This window comes from Lytechinus variegatus, chromosome 18 (assembly GCF_018143015.1).
Source record: "Lytechinus variegatus isolate NC3 chromosome 18, Lvar_3.0, whole genome shotgun sequence".
In the NCBI taxonomy this organism is placed as follows: domain Eukaryota; kingdom Metazoa; phylum Echinodermata; class Echinoidea; order Temnopleuroida; family Toxopneustidae; genus Lytechinus; species Lytechinus variegatus.
Genome location: NC_054757.1, coordinates 8,013,617 through 8,026,740, shown reverse-complemented (window position 1 = coordinate 8,026,740; position 13,124 = coordinate 8,013,617). Strand labels below are relative to the sequence as shown.

Sequence of the window (13,124 nt, the reverse complement as noted above, 5' to 3'; positions counted from 1 at the left end):
TCGAATTTAGAAATTAGGTGAAATGATAGTTTAGAACATGATAGTTTTCTGGACAGTGGAATGATTTCGAGTGATATACAATCAAAGTCGGTGACTCTGGCAGAAGAAAATTGTCCAATCAGAGAGTGACTTATCTGTTCACAGCGTTCATTGGCAAAAAGTTCACTGAACCATCGTATTTGGTGTCACTCCCATCAAACCTACCGTTCCCATTTTATCAGTTAATGAGTGACTGTTTCAGGTTAGATTTACACCGCAGTAAGCTCTGATGACCAGCCCGAGTATATGCAGTCACTCCAGTCAGCTAGTGATTTCAGGAGATCGAGTTTTGGTCCATCTTAGGGAGAGATGAGACTTCACTCTCCCATTAGATAGCTGCAGGCTGCCGCATGCACACACAAAAAAATGAAAATCGAGGAGGGGGCCGGGGGCACCCCCCTCCCCCATCCCCGGAATCGCAGCCAATGATTCAGCTTATTGACAGAAATGAATGATGAAAATCATATTTTAGGAAAGACACAGTGATGATTCGAGGTTGTAGCCATGAATTATATTACCCTTTTTCTGTGTATTTTTTTTGGGGGGGGGGGTCTGTTCAGGATTTAAAACCGAAATATTCTGAAATAAGGTCGGATTTGACCCCTATTTGACCATCATTTTCTGCGTCATATCGGACTTTATTCCGGAGTCACTTCTTTTATTTTATTTTTACCTGAATGGAGTGACCCGGCCTATCATGGGCGTCCGAGCAGAAGATTATCGCAACAATAGATCCCCCCTCCCTTGAGCCGGGCCTTGAGCAAATGATAAGCCTGCTCCGCCGCCATGACTCTATACCCCAAACCATGAAAACGGACGGTCCATCTGACCCAAGATTGTCAAAATATTATGAAACAACGCTTCATTCAGTTCAGTGATGAATGATTGATCATCACGGATCTCCTCATAACAATTACCCCCACGGCCCCGCCCGTATACGCAAAAATATTCAGAACACCTTTGCCCCTCCTGAAATTCTGTTACAAGGGTGGACAGATCAATTTTCCCCTCCCCCTCAGTCCAACCCTCTCTTTTCCCCTTCTGAGAGACTGATTGATATTACATAAGAGGTCCAGAACTTTCAGCTACCATTATCAGTAACTCATTAATCAATCTAACCAATCACACATTCACTCATCATTCAGCTATTCAGTACATATTATTTCATAAATCATTCAAAATCGGTCAGTTTCTAAGTAATATTTGCAGTAAAAAAACACAAACCCATTAAATTGCGGTCACTTGAATAACACAAGCTTTACATAACAAAAAATTGTGGGACGAACAAGTAAGTTTGTTTCTCTTTTCTTATTGCTATTCTGTACATTTACAGCCATGTCATTGATCCTGTAACAGAAACATAAAAAATGTATGAAATAAAAATCAAAGTCTTTCAGTTCAGATCAACGTGGCCACCTCCTCTTTCCACACACAGTCTGCCTCTCTTCATCATGTCTTGCACTGCTATTTGGACCTTTCTTCTATCTTGCTTCAGTGCATCCATCTCGTGGGAGATTCTTCTTCTAAGTTCATTCAAGTTGACAGGAGGGGTGATGAATACTTTCGCTTTCAGGTATCCCCACAAGAAAACATCCAGGGGGTAAGGTCGGGTGAACGTGGAGGCCATTCAACATATCGGTGCAAAGAAACAACACGATCGGCCAACAGTTGGGTGAGACGCTCTTTCACTGCTCTCGATCGATGGCATGAACATCTTGTGCCGCCACCAGACACGTTGAAAGCGACCGTTACGTCAACGACGGTACCTCCGAATCTGGTCAAGGACAGGACCAACTTCTTCGTTGATCATCTGGAGGTACGCATCACCATTGACAATGTTGAAGGAGAACGGTCCGATGATGTCTCCATTTCCTATGAGTCCGGCCCAAACTGTCACCTTTGAACGGTTATCACGACGATCGTAGTGAAACTCAGATCTAGGGTGACCCTGCTCTCGATTGTGAGCGTTCACTTGGGCACTCAGCGCAATTAAGCTGGACTCGATCATCTGATCTCCTATGAGGAAATCACGAAGGAAGCGGGCAGGCTATTCAAGTAGCCACTGACAAAACCTCAAGCGACGCTGGCGATCACCTCAGGTGCATGAAGCAGTTCATGGCGCTTGATTATTTTGATAGGGATGAAAGGTTAAGTCAAGTCGGCCAGACAATCCTGTTGCATGTTGCGTGTGGAATACCTAATCCATTACGTACGGCGACTGCTTATTGTTCCATCCCCATGATTCTGAACCACTTGTCGATCGAACAGCCGTGATGTTACCATCGGATCTGCCAGTTCTTCTCCTCCCAGATCTTGTTTGATTTTGATTGTGACTGGTCCCTGTATTGCGATATTTTCTGACGTTTTGATAACTTCATTGCACGTGTGGGGCATCTTGTGTCAGGATCACGAAACCTCCTAATGACAGCAGTTTCACTGTTGGTGCGGTGATATTCTGTCACCAAAAAAGACCGCTGCTGTGGTCAGTGGCGGACCGTGACCCGGGGGGGCACAGCATTGTTCACAAACAATGCAGTGCCCCCCCCCCCATGCTTTGTCTCCGCCGGGTCACGGTCCGCTACTGGCTGTGGTTAAAACTGAGGCTTCTCCATCTTGAGCTGTTATCCCAACATCAACGACTCGAGGATTCAGTTACATCACATAGCCTTAAATAGCTAGTAAATTCAATGTGTATTTCCTGTCTTGCCATTGTTATTTCATTTATTTGCGACTTTGAATAAAAATTTAAATGGATAATGAAAAATCATTCTACTTGTTGTAAGATTACTAAGCTTAAACATCTGATACCCATGTGGAAATTGATACAAAATGGACTTTGAATTACTGTTAATTGAAAAAGGGGATTCAGCTGAAGTTGGCTAATTATTTTTAAGTTCAATGGCTATTTGTGCTCGATGATGTTATTCAGGAGAGGCAAAGGTACGTGTTCTGAATATTTTTGCGTAAACCACTGCACATGAATTGACTTTTGACAAATAAAGCAACTGTACATCCAGGAAGTGAGTGAGAGAAAAGGAGATGGATAGAACGAATGATGCTTCTTCATGGTATCTGTGCCAACACCAAATCCATACAAAAATGGCGTAATGCACTTCAACAACTTAGCCTTCCCCCACTTGATGAACTTGTAAGGAATCCCCCTATAACTACTATAAGCGTATGGTTCAGTTGGCAGTGATTCAGGTGTCTGAGGCCAGACAGCATAACGCCCTCACCAAGAAGACATCCTTGTCCTTCTGGACTAGAACACCTAAACCAAAGGCGAAGGATCTGTACCCTGATCTCTCCCCTAGGGGAGAGATCAGTGATCTGTACCCTGGGCACATTTCCAATCCAAGTCTGCGGTCAGCCATCACCATCCGTGCTCAGATCTCTTGCCAAGTCTATCAGACCCAAGTCCGGCTCGCCAAGATTGGCGAAGCACCTGATGATTGCTGTCGTCTGTGCATGTCAGTTGATCTCGATCCGACCTTAGCGGAGGAAGAACAGAGAGAGAGAGAGAGCAGGGGCAGGGGGTGTGTACATGTATGTGTGAACAACAAGAATGTCCTTTTATCTCACCCTTGTCAGTGCAATTCTTGTTCACTCATGCGCAAAAATTTCAATTGAATAACTCATATAATTTGTTGATACAACCATAAAATTTATCACAACATCCTTAACTTTGCAAGAACCACTGGACTCACCTCTCAGAAACTAAGAAAACTGGAAGGCCAATTCCTGCCCAGCCTATTTTCCATAACCTTTGTTTAAATGGGCAGTGCTCACTGAAGCATGAATGGTTTTCCAAGTTTTTGGCGTCATCTGAAAGTTGAAGTTATTGGCTTTCCATATATATAAGCCCTTTCCCCAGGGTGACATATTTTTTAGTTGACAGCCGTTTCAAAAGTGTATAGTTTTTTTACGCACTGTATAAAGGCCCGTAACGTGTGGTAGGTCTAATGGTAATACATAAAAGTTCATTTTTGTTGCAATAATTCCTTGCGGAAAAAAGTACATTGCGATGCAATTACTTATGTAATAAAATTGTGAATCAAAATTTACTTGATGGTTTCAGATTGAAAATGAAAAAAAAACATTCCGTCACTTTTTATAGGTATAGGCGTACTGTAGGCCTAAATAGGACATACGATTTGATGAAATTTTGAAGTTCATGATTCCGCTCTCAATCAACCAAGCTTTGCAGTTTTAACCATTTTGTCTCAAACTGCGATGTACTTTTTTTTCCTCTCAGGAACATCCATGGAGTGTTCTATTTTTGGGGGGTCCGTAGTGTTTGATAGGCACAGGAACCCCCGGGATTGTCCTGCCACGTTGAAAATCATCACCTTGAAAGCGCATGTCCGTTACCCTTTTAACTCTCTGGAGCAACTATATCCGGTTCAAGCAGCACAGTAAACCACCCCACCGCCCGGCTAGTTCTCCGTACGTATGTACACGTACGACCCACGGGGAACTCTTGGGTAGGTTAAATCCACGTTTCCGTAGAATACATTTTACTGCAGCAGACTGCTGACCGGTGACCCGACATTGAGAGAAGTGATTGTGATTTACTTGAACGTGGTGTAAAACAGATCTGTTTAGTAATAGTAGACTATTAAAACCTGGGTCTGTATTTATATCGAAAGTCAGATGTGTAGGTGGTAAGTAAATTTATTTTTCATGTTTTTTAAATTTAACAGAAATTTTAGCAAGATCAATTTTGTGGTTGGTCGTGCATAATTTGCCAGAACAGAACTGTGTGTGAGTGACTGTCGAGTCTGACTCAGTGACTGTGTCTATCGCGTCGAGTCACGTCTAGCGTCTGTGAGTGTGGAGACTGATTGCTCGAGATGATATCAGGTTGAGAAAATGAGAAATGAGAGGTATGGGGATTAGACTGGAAGAATTAGATTTATTTCAGTTCTAGGTATAGGCCTAGAAGGGAGCAGGAAGAAGAAGGGCCTTGGCTCGGGCGATGATTCGTATCGACTCCTCTGGCTCTGGATCTAACATGAATTAGATCTAATTATGTCACACTGATACTAGACACGGTCCACAGATCGATAACAACATTAACGTTAATCCAGACTTCATGTTCCACTTCCAGAAAGCAGCATATCAGAGTCTAAGGTCATGAAGGTCATTCTCAAAAGCGAAAAAAATCATTCCAGACTGGACATAAGGAAACATTTCTTGAGCAAAAGAGTAATGATAGCTGGAATGGAATAAACTCCCTGAAGTCAAAGAAGCCCTCAATTCGTCCACGCTCCTCAACTTTAAACTGAGAGACTATCCAAATTGGGTTATTAATGGGCTAAACCCCCCACTCACACATAAGACAGCTGGCAGCCGTCTGTTTTGAGGAGTTTTTAAACATTTTTATTTTTTTTTTTTCTCGTACACAGTCACAGACAGCTCGCTATTGTGCAGCCACCATTAGGGGGTTAACAATGCAAAGTCCCCATGACGGGGCTCCTTGATTTTTTTCTTTATTTCATAAAAATATGTTTAAAAATACGTACCAAAATAGATTTGGCCTGAAATGCACCAAAACAGAAAAAATTAGCTTAAAACAGGAAAAACTGTGACTTGCTTCGGCTGTCGCACAACTTCATTTCCCTGTTTTATCCGAACTTGATACATAAAATATGGCCATTGAGTCCCTTATCGAGTTAGAACTTCAGTCTCTGTATTTGGTGAGTAGAGCCAATGGAGATCAGCAGAACAACCAGAGTCTGACCGAAGCTTTTGGTTTACTCACACCTCGCACTACAAACGTGTTTATGCAATGGATTTTTTAGTCATCGGTTAACATCACTTCGTAAGGGGAATGATCTTAGCCAAAACTCATTCATTGTCATTCCGCTACTCACCAGGGCTTTTTCTGGTGAAAAGCGATTTTTTTTTTATATTGTACATGTATAAAGAGCATATAAAAAAGAGCAAAATCGCTTGGGGTGGTGATTGGTCTGCTACAGCTAGTACTAGTACAGTCCGACCTCTCTTATCCGGACATGTCGGGACCAGTACCAATCCGGATAAGCAAGGCTCCACATTAACTTTTTTTTGGTGGTGGCCCGTTCGGGCCACCAAAACCTTCAAATAATTTTTTTGGGTGGCCCATTAGCAAAGTTTGGTGGCCCGAAAAATGTAAAGAAAAACATTAATTTAAAATGAATAAAACAAACTGAAATATTCTGTAGTCACTAACACATACCACTTTTCTTTGTACATCTTGTATGTAAATCATGCTTGCTGTTATTTTACTTTGCTTAATTTGTGGTAATATATAAATTGTTCTATCATTGTAAATATGAAATGATTGACAGGGAATAAAAGAATTGTATTGTTCCCAGGTTGTGTTGACTTTTAATCTGCGTATAGACACACACTAATAATGGTAAAGTAAATAAATAGTGCATATAGTAAACTCAGATAGATTTACAAAACAATCATTTTTCCTTTTTGATCGTAAAACCTAGATTATGCAGGCCCCAAATCCAGTTTATTTCCTCTTTTCCAGCATAATATAGCAGGAGAAAATCACAGAAAAATATTCTGCAGAATTAGAACAATGTGTAAAAGGGGGAAATAAACAAAAATAATTTTGAGAGTAGTATATTGAAAAAAAGAAAACAAAAATTGTAAAAATGAATAAGTGAAATAAAACAAAAGAAAAAAATGAAGAACAGGAAAAAAATTGAGAAAAAACAAAAGAAAATGTAAGAAAAATGAATAAGAAAAAATTAACAAAAAATGGGGAAAATTATTATTATTATTATCACTCAGTAGAAACATGTTCTTTAATCAGGCATATTCAATGGGAAGGGGTATAAATGGTTTAATCACTGTAAAAAAAATGAAAAAAAAAATAAAACGGCAAAAGTTATCTGGGAAAAACAGTGAGAAAATTCCTTCCCTATATTTGACAAAATGATGGAAAAAATTCACATTTCATATCAATGAAATGCCTTCCCAAAGTATTTACTTCCTTAAGAGTGGTTTAAGAAGTCATTTATAAACAAGAAAGAAAGAAGCTGCCTATTTATTTTTGGCTAGAAGAGACACAGCTTCGAAATAAACCAAATATCAACATACATACAAATGCACATGTGGGACTGTGATGTACTCACCTATGTGTTTTATGTGTATTAATGCATTTGGAAATCGGTCTTTTTGAGTCAAAAGAGAGGTCATAATTCCTCCTTTTAATGCTTGCAAATAATCAGGTTTCAGTAATATGGACTGTAGAAGGGCATTTCATTGGTGTAAAATGTGACTTTGACGTAGATTTTCAAAGTTCTGGGGAAGATTTCTTAGCAGTAACATTTCGTATCGCAGCTCCCCGAGTCTGAATAGTCTGCTAGCGCACAGCTAGCTGCAGTGGTTTCATGCATGCAAAGCTCAGCCAGACAGCCGGCGCGGCTGGCTGAATAATATGCTAGCGGTAGGCCTACATACTGTCATGAATATGCAATCGTTGTGTGTATGTATTTGTGTGTAGATTAACAAAAAAGGCGCATAACGAATTGGCTTGCAATTTTTAATTGTAGAAAGTTGATAAATGCATGCAAAATCGGGAGAAAAATTGCGCTACTTTGAAAATTATTGGTTGCCCGATTCGGGCCACCAAAACTTAACATTTTTTCAATAATGGTTGCCCGAGATGAATTTTTGGTGGCCCCGGGCCACCGCTATTGTCGAGCCTTGAGATAAGGGATTTATCCGGATCTGGGAGACCCACACGCAGCTGCTGTCTCAGCTCCCCAACGGCGGTAGCTACACGTTATCTATTGTAGTTGGCACGCATACAGACAGTGTCCGTGCAAATTATAGGCGGTATTTTTACAGAAATGAAATCAATCGATGGCCAAAACTGTTGGATAATTTATCTGCTAAAATGGTCGATGAAACAAAGTTTTACAATTAGATTATCGCTTCGCAATGTCAGCCATTGTTAGGGACATGTGTTTTTCCCGGGAAACAGGAAGAGAACGTGATGAAATGATTGCGCTGCGCCCTGATTTACTGGAAAATTATCCTGCCCAAGTTCTTTCTGTGATTTGGATGAGATATTTTCATGAAAAATAATGTTGTTGTGTGTAGACTATACTGGAAAATATATGTAATCAAAGTGAGATTGCGTATAGGATTGAGTTTAGATTGAAATCTCATTTCCTCAGGTACTAGATTGTATTGAAAAAAAAAATCTCGGCAAGTGTGCGTCTGGATAATAGAGAGCTCCGGATAAGAGAGGTTGTACTGTAGTAGTACCACTACTTGTAGCATTTTGCTGGTGATATCCCCTTTAGTTTCCCGCAATTGAATGAATCCCTGCAGAATAGTGAACTACTAGTATTCCGAACCTTGGAAGAAACAGCTTTGACATTTCATTGGTTTACTAGGTGACCAGTAATATTAATGACTCATGTATATTCATTATAGGAACTTTCCTCATGAATATATAATTCAGCTCAGATGTCAAGAGGCCCTGGCTGGCGTCACTTGGCTTTGCCGTAATTTTGATAGGGACTGAAGTTGACATTGACAACCAAAATTATGGAATTGTGTGGAGATATTAAGTTCCTGCTATTCTGATGAATCAAAAAGACAAAAGTTATATGAAGCATTTTAGAATTTACTGTTTTCCATTTTTACTAGACTTTATAATTATGAAAGATGGTAATTTGCTCAGTATAGAAATTGTTTTTATAGCCCCTCAAATAGTTTATCCTGTGATTCTCATCATAAAGTACAAGTTGAAAAAGGAACAACATATGAGATAAAAGTTTAGATACCTAAATAAAGGACAAGTCCGGGTTGAAGTACATTTTGTTGTTTTCATTTTAAATCAAGTCAAACTTATTGTTCCCCTTTCTAATTTATTAGAAGGGGAAGGATGCATGTACCGTATGTCAGATATTTCATTTTTACGGATTTCATCTGCTGTATCACTGGCTTCATATCAGCTTTATCACTTTGTGTCTAAATCTCACCCATACCTTTTTTTTTACAATTCTCACCTTGTTTGAATCCTGCATATTAGATAAAGTGAAATTAATTATGATTGTGGTAACATGTATTATGTTCCGTTTCCTGTGCTTACAATTTTTAACAGAACTAGTGACGAAATGCAACAGCCAGGTCCTCCTCCACCGGGGGGATACAACCCGATGAGGCAACCAGGTCCTCCACCCCCAGGGGGGTACAACCCTAACAATATGCAGACTAGAATGCAACAACGGCCACCATCAAACTACATGGGACCTCCCCCTCCAGGGAACGTGGGACCACCCAATGCAGGTCCTGGAGCCAATTCACAAGGAATGTACAGACCTCCTGTATCAGGAAACGCAAGACCGCAGTACCCTGGTCAAATGATGGATGGTCAGATTAGGACTGGTCAAGCACCTATGGGTGGTCCTCCACCACCAAATGCTAATCAGTATGGCATTAAGCCCCTCCCAGGGGCTGGGTCACCCCCAGTAGGACAAATGCCTGTGTCAACAGGACAACAAGGTAATTACAGGACTGGTCCACCCCCAACATCAAGTTATCAAACTGGTCCTCCTCCATCAAATGGGGTAGGAGGATATCCTGCCGGACCGCATCCTGGTCCACCTTCCGGTCCACCCGTGTCTGGGGCCTCTTTGAATCGATTCGCATCAAATGCTCATAATAGGTTCGCCCCTTCAAGTGGGGCCGTGACAAACTCTTTTCCAAATGGTAGCAGTGGTCCACCTCCTACCAGTAATGCTCCGATGCAGAGACTCCCCAACTCTGGCCCCCCTCCAAGTGGGACCCCGCCAATTGGGGGTTCGATACCTCTACCCGTGGCTCAGGTTCCACCGACGATACAACAAGACAGACCAAGCTCGACGGGCGATATGAATGCTAGTTTGAATTCATCAGGTGAGTTTTACTGTCTAATCTTTCATTTTTGCATTCATAATACATAATTTTGTTCTAACAAACTGGTATTAACATTATTTCTTTCTTCTATGATTCTTGACAATCGTAATACGTAGAAGTCTCACAGAGGAGATATCACTCTAAATCTTGTGGCCAAGGAGTGATACCTCCTTGGCCACACTTTCCTCAAGCTGTGAGTGCAATAAACATAAGTTGGTTTCAAACCGCCTCAATCATAAGAATCCCCGTTAAATTACAAGAACTTTTGTAGGCTAAAATATACCCATTATTCCGGCATTCACACCGCCCCGAAACATACTCTCCCCGGGATAAGTTCCTGAAGTTACAAGCTTGCGCATTATGGTCTGATGAGCAAGCAAGGTGCGAGATTCAAAATCACTAGCTCGGCAGCCACCCAAGGCGCCCGTGCTCAACTACACTCTAGGCTAGAAGTTCCAGTAAATTGCTTTCACATTGCCAAAATACCCACGACCTTGGGAAAATGCCCACGAAAATTTTTCTAATTTTGACTAGTACCTACTATTTAGTGGGTATTTTCTTTCAGGAAGATTACGCATAATTTGCTTTCACATTGCCAATATTACCTGGTCTTTTCTGATCAGGGTTAATTTCCCGATCAGAAAATACCTGGAACTGACCAACTTCGAGGCGATCTGAAACCACCTAGTGAATCCACTACCAGTAGTGTTGAGAGTTACAGTTTGACATTTTCACTATTAAAATGAAACTTCTTACGCTTTTGTCAGTAGAGAATTTGGCTCAAATTACCGAGTATCAAAGTGTTAGGATTGAATTACACATGGGATTAATTTTGGAACTTGGATATTGAGTTGCATGTATCTTACATTTTTTGTGTGTGCTATGTACCCACTAGGCCTGCAAGTTGTAGGATTGAAGTTGGTTAATTTTCTCTGAAGCATTGTACAAAATGTACAAAAATCTTACTTAAAAAAAAAGAGATCACTGTACATGTACAAATTAAGTCATAGTGGCACACATGTACATGTACATGCTTGTAAATCACAACCAGATTATACTTTATTTGCAGTGCTCTTTGTGTACAGTGAGTGATTCAACTATGAATGTTTTGTCATTTACATGGAGGCCTGCCCATATACATGTACATGGAACAGCTACTGGTACTGGAAAAAAATATTCTGAATAAGTGAATGAGATCGAGTCTCTTTGCTACAGTGTATATTAGATTAATAAGAGATTTATTTTATTTTTATTTTTTTATTCTTGTGCAATTGAAAACTTATTATTTTCATTGAGAAAATCTTTCAGTAGAAATTACAATACAATAAGGCCTACCATATTGTCCATGTTTAGGCAAAGTGTATAAGCCAGTTCGTAGTTCCTTTCTGCGCATGATCAAAAGATTCTACGCATGATCAGAAGAAGGTCATTTGTACTAAAGTGACATGGTGTTTTAAAATCTAATGAGATAAGCACCAACTTTGATTTGTTGATTATTCATATATTCTTTTGAATTGTCGTTTTCATTATACATCCACAAAAAACAACAATGCTTCCACGAACGACTGGTATTTCACAGTTTGTCAAGTACATGTACATTGTGCAACATGCCAAGATATGCATTCAAAGTAGGAATGCAACAAATACCTTCATTAAGTGTTCATTTGTGTGCTATTCTAGTCACCTGGTCTATTCAATTTCTTCATCCTGCTATGTAAGGCAAGCTTACGTAATATCTTGCTTTGAAATCTGCCTATCATGATGAAAGAAATGAAAGGTCATTTGACGAAAATTGCCCATGAAGTAACTACGAACTGGTCTATTGAGTGAATGTTTTTGTGGTACGCTTTATGCTAAAAAAATGTTGAGTTTGCCACAGTACCAAAAATGATCTGAACAAGTCAATATCCTTTGACCAAAAATATCTACATTTTAATTTTTGTAGTAATTTTGTTGGAAAAATTCAAACAAGATGTACATGTACATGTAAGCAACACATGCTTTGCATATTTTGGGTCTGAAAAATTGCTTTGAATGACTGCTTTACTAATAGATGGTTGACATTTAAAACTGACTTCATTGTATTTTTTGGACAGTTCATGTACATCCATCCATCTTGCAATCTTATTTCATGAAATTAATGCATGCATATATGAATCTTATAGATGGTTGACTTAAACTGACTTCATTGTATTTTTTGGACAGTTTATGTACATCCTTCCATCTTGCAAACTTATTTCATGAAATTAATGCATGCATATATGAATCATGAGGGTAAAGTGTCAGCCCGAGACTTTTCAAGTTCTTTTTTCGATATACCCTACTACTAGTACTAGGGAATCCATCAAATCTTGAAAGCAAACAGCTTCTACTATTTTATCCAGGGTTACATCTATACATGTCTAGGTGTACAGTATGTAATATGGGGCTACAGTATTTAATTTGGGTACACAGTAGACATATTTTTTTGCAGAGTGTCTTTAAAGGTCAAAGTCTGTATCGTTTTTATCTGTGAATCTATGATTGCATTTCAGAGTAAAAATCGTTCAAAATTTGTTGCTGTGTACGAAAGAGAAGAAGCAAAGGGAAAAATGCAAAATGTTACATTTGAATGGGGGCTGCTTCTGTACATGTAATAAGGTGGTTTTTAAACCCACGGTTGAATCCATGGTTTATGCAGATTTCCTGTATGAATTACACTTAATTTAGCGCACTTCGGGAGCGTGTATAAAAAATGTCCAATGCTGATGCGCGCTTTTGTCACAGTGCGCCAAATCGACACCTGTTACCATGGTTAGATACGCTATTTTATTAATGAGTCCACAGTTTGAATAGTTGACTCATGAATAAAAACAGCGGACTCATTAAAAAAATAGCGTGGATAACCACGGCAACAGGTGTCAATTTGGCGCACTTTGACAAAAGCGTGCATCAGCATTGGACATTAATATGCGCGGTAAAGAAGCGTAATTTATACAGAAAATCTGCATAAACCATGGATTCAACCGTGGGTTTTCAAAACCACCTTTGTGAATTCGGGCCTATAGTACATGAATGTTCCTTCTGAGTTTAATTGCATGTTCATGTAGCTCTTACAGGGGGTCTTTTGGCACTTGGCCTATCGGGGGAAAAAATCACCCTTTACTTGCCCCCTTTTTGTCTTTTAAGTT

At 39.8% G+C, this 13,124-nt stretch overlaps 1 protein-coding gene across 5 annotated transcripts in view; it reads left to right on the top strand.

Annotated features, from left to right (window-relative positions):
* The first annotated feature begins 4,402 nt into the window (after positions 1–4,402).
* The window catches only part of LOC121431566 (protein transport protein Sec24A-like), a 38,714-nt gene continuing 29,992 nt past the window's right edge, over positions 4,403–13,124 (top strand). For 3 of the 5 annotated variants that reach the window (XM_041629103.1, XM_041629105.1, XM_041629102.1), the window contains exons 1-2: positions 4,403–4,523; positions 9,161–9,954. In XM_041629103.1, coding sequence (XP_041485037.1) covers positions 4,492–4,523; positions 9,161–9,954 — 826 coding nt within the window. In that variant the 5' untranslated portion in view covers positions 4,403–4,491. Of the gene's footprint in view, positions 4,704–9,160; positions 9,955–13,124 lie in introns of all 5 variants that reach the window. The other 2 variants (XM_041629106.1, XM_041629104.1) reach the window with 2 other exon arrangements.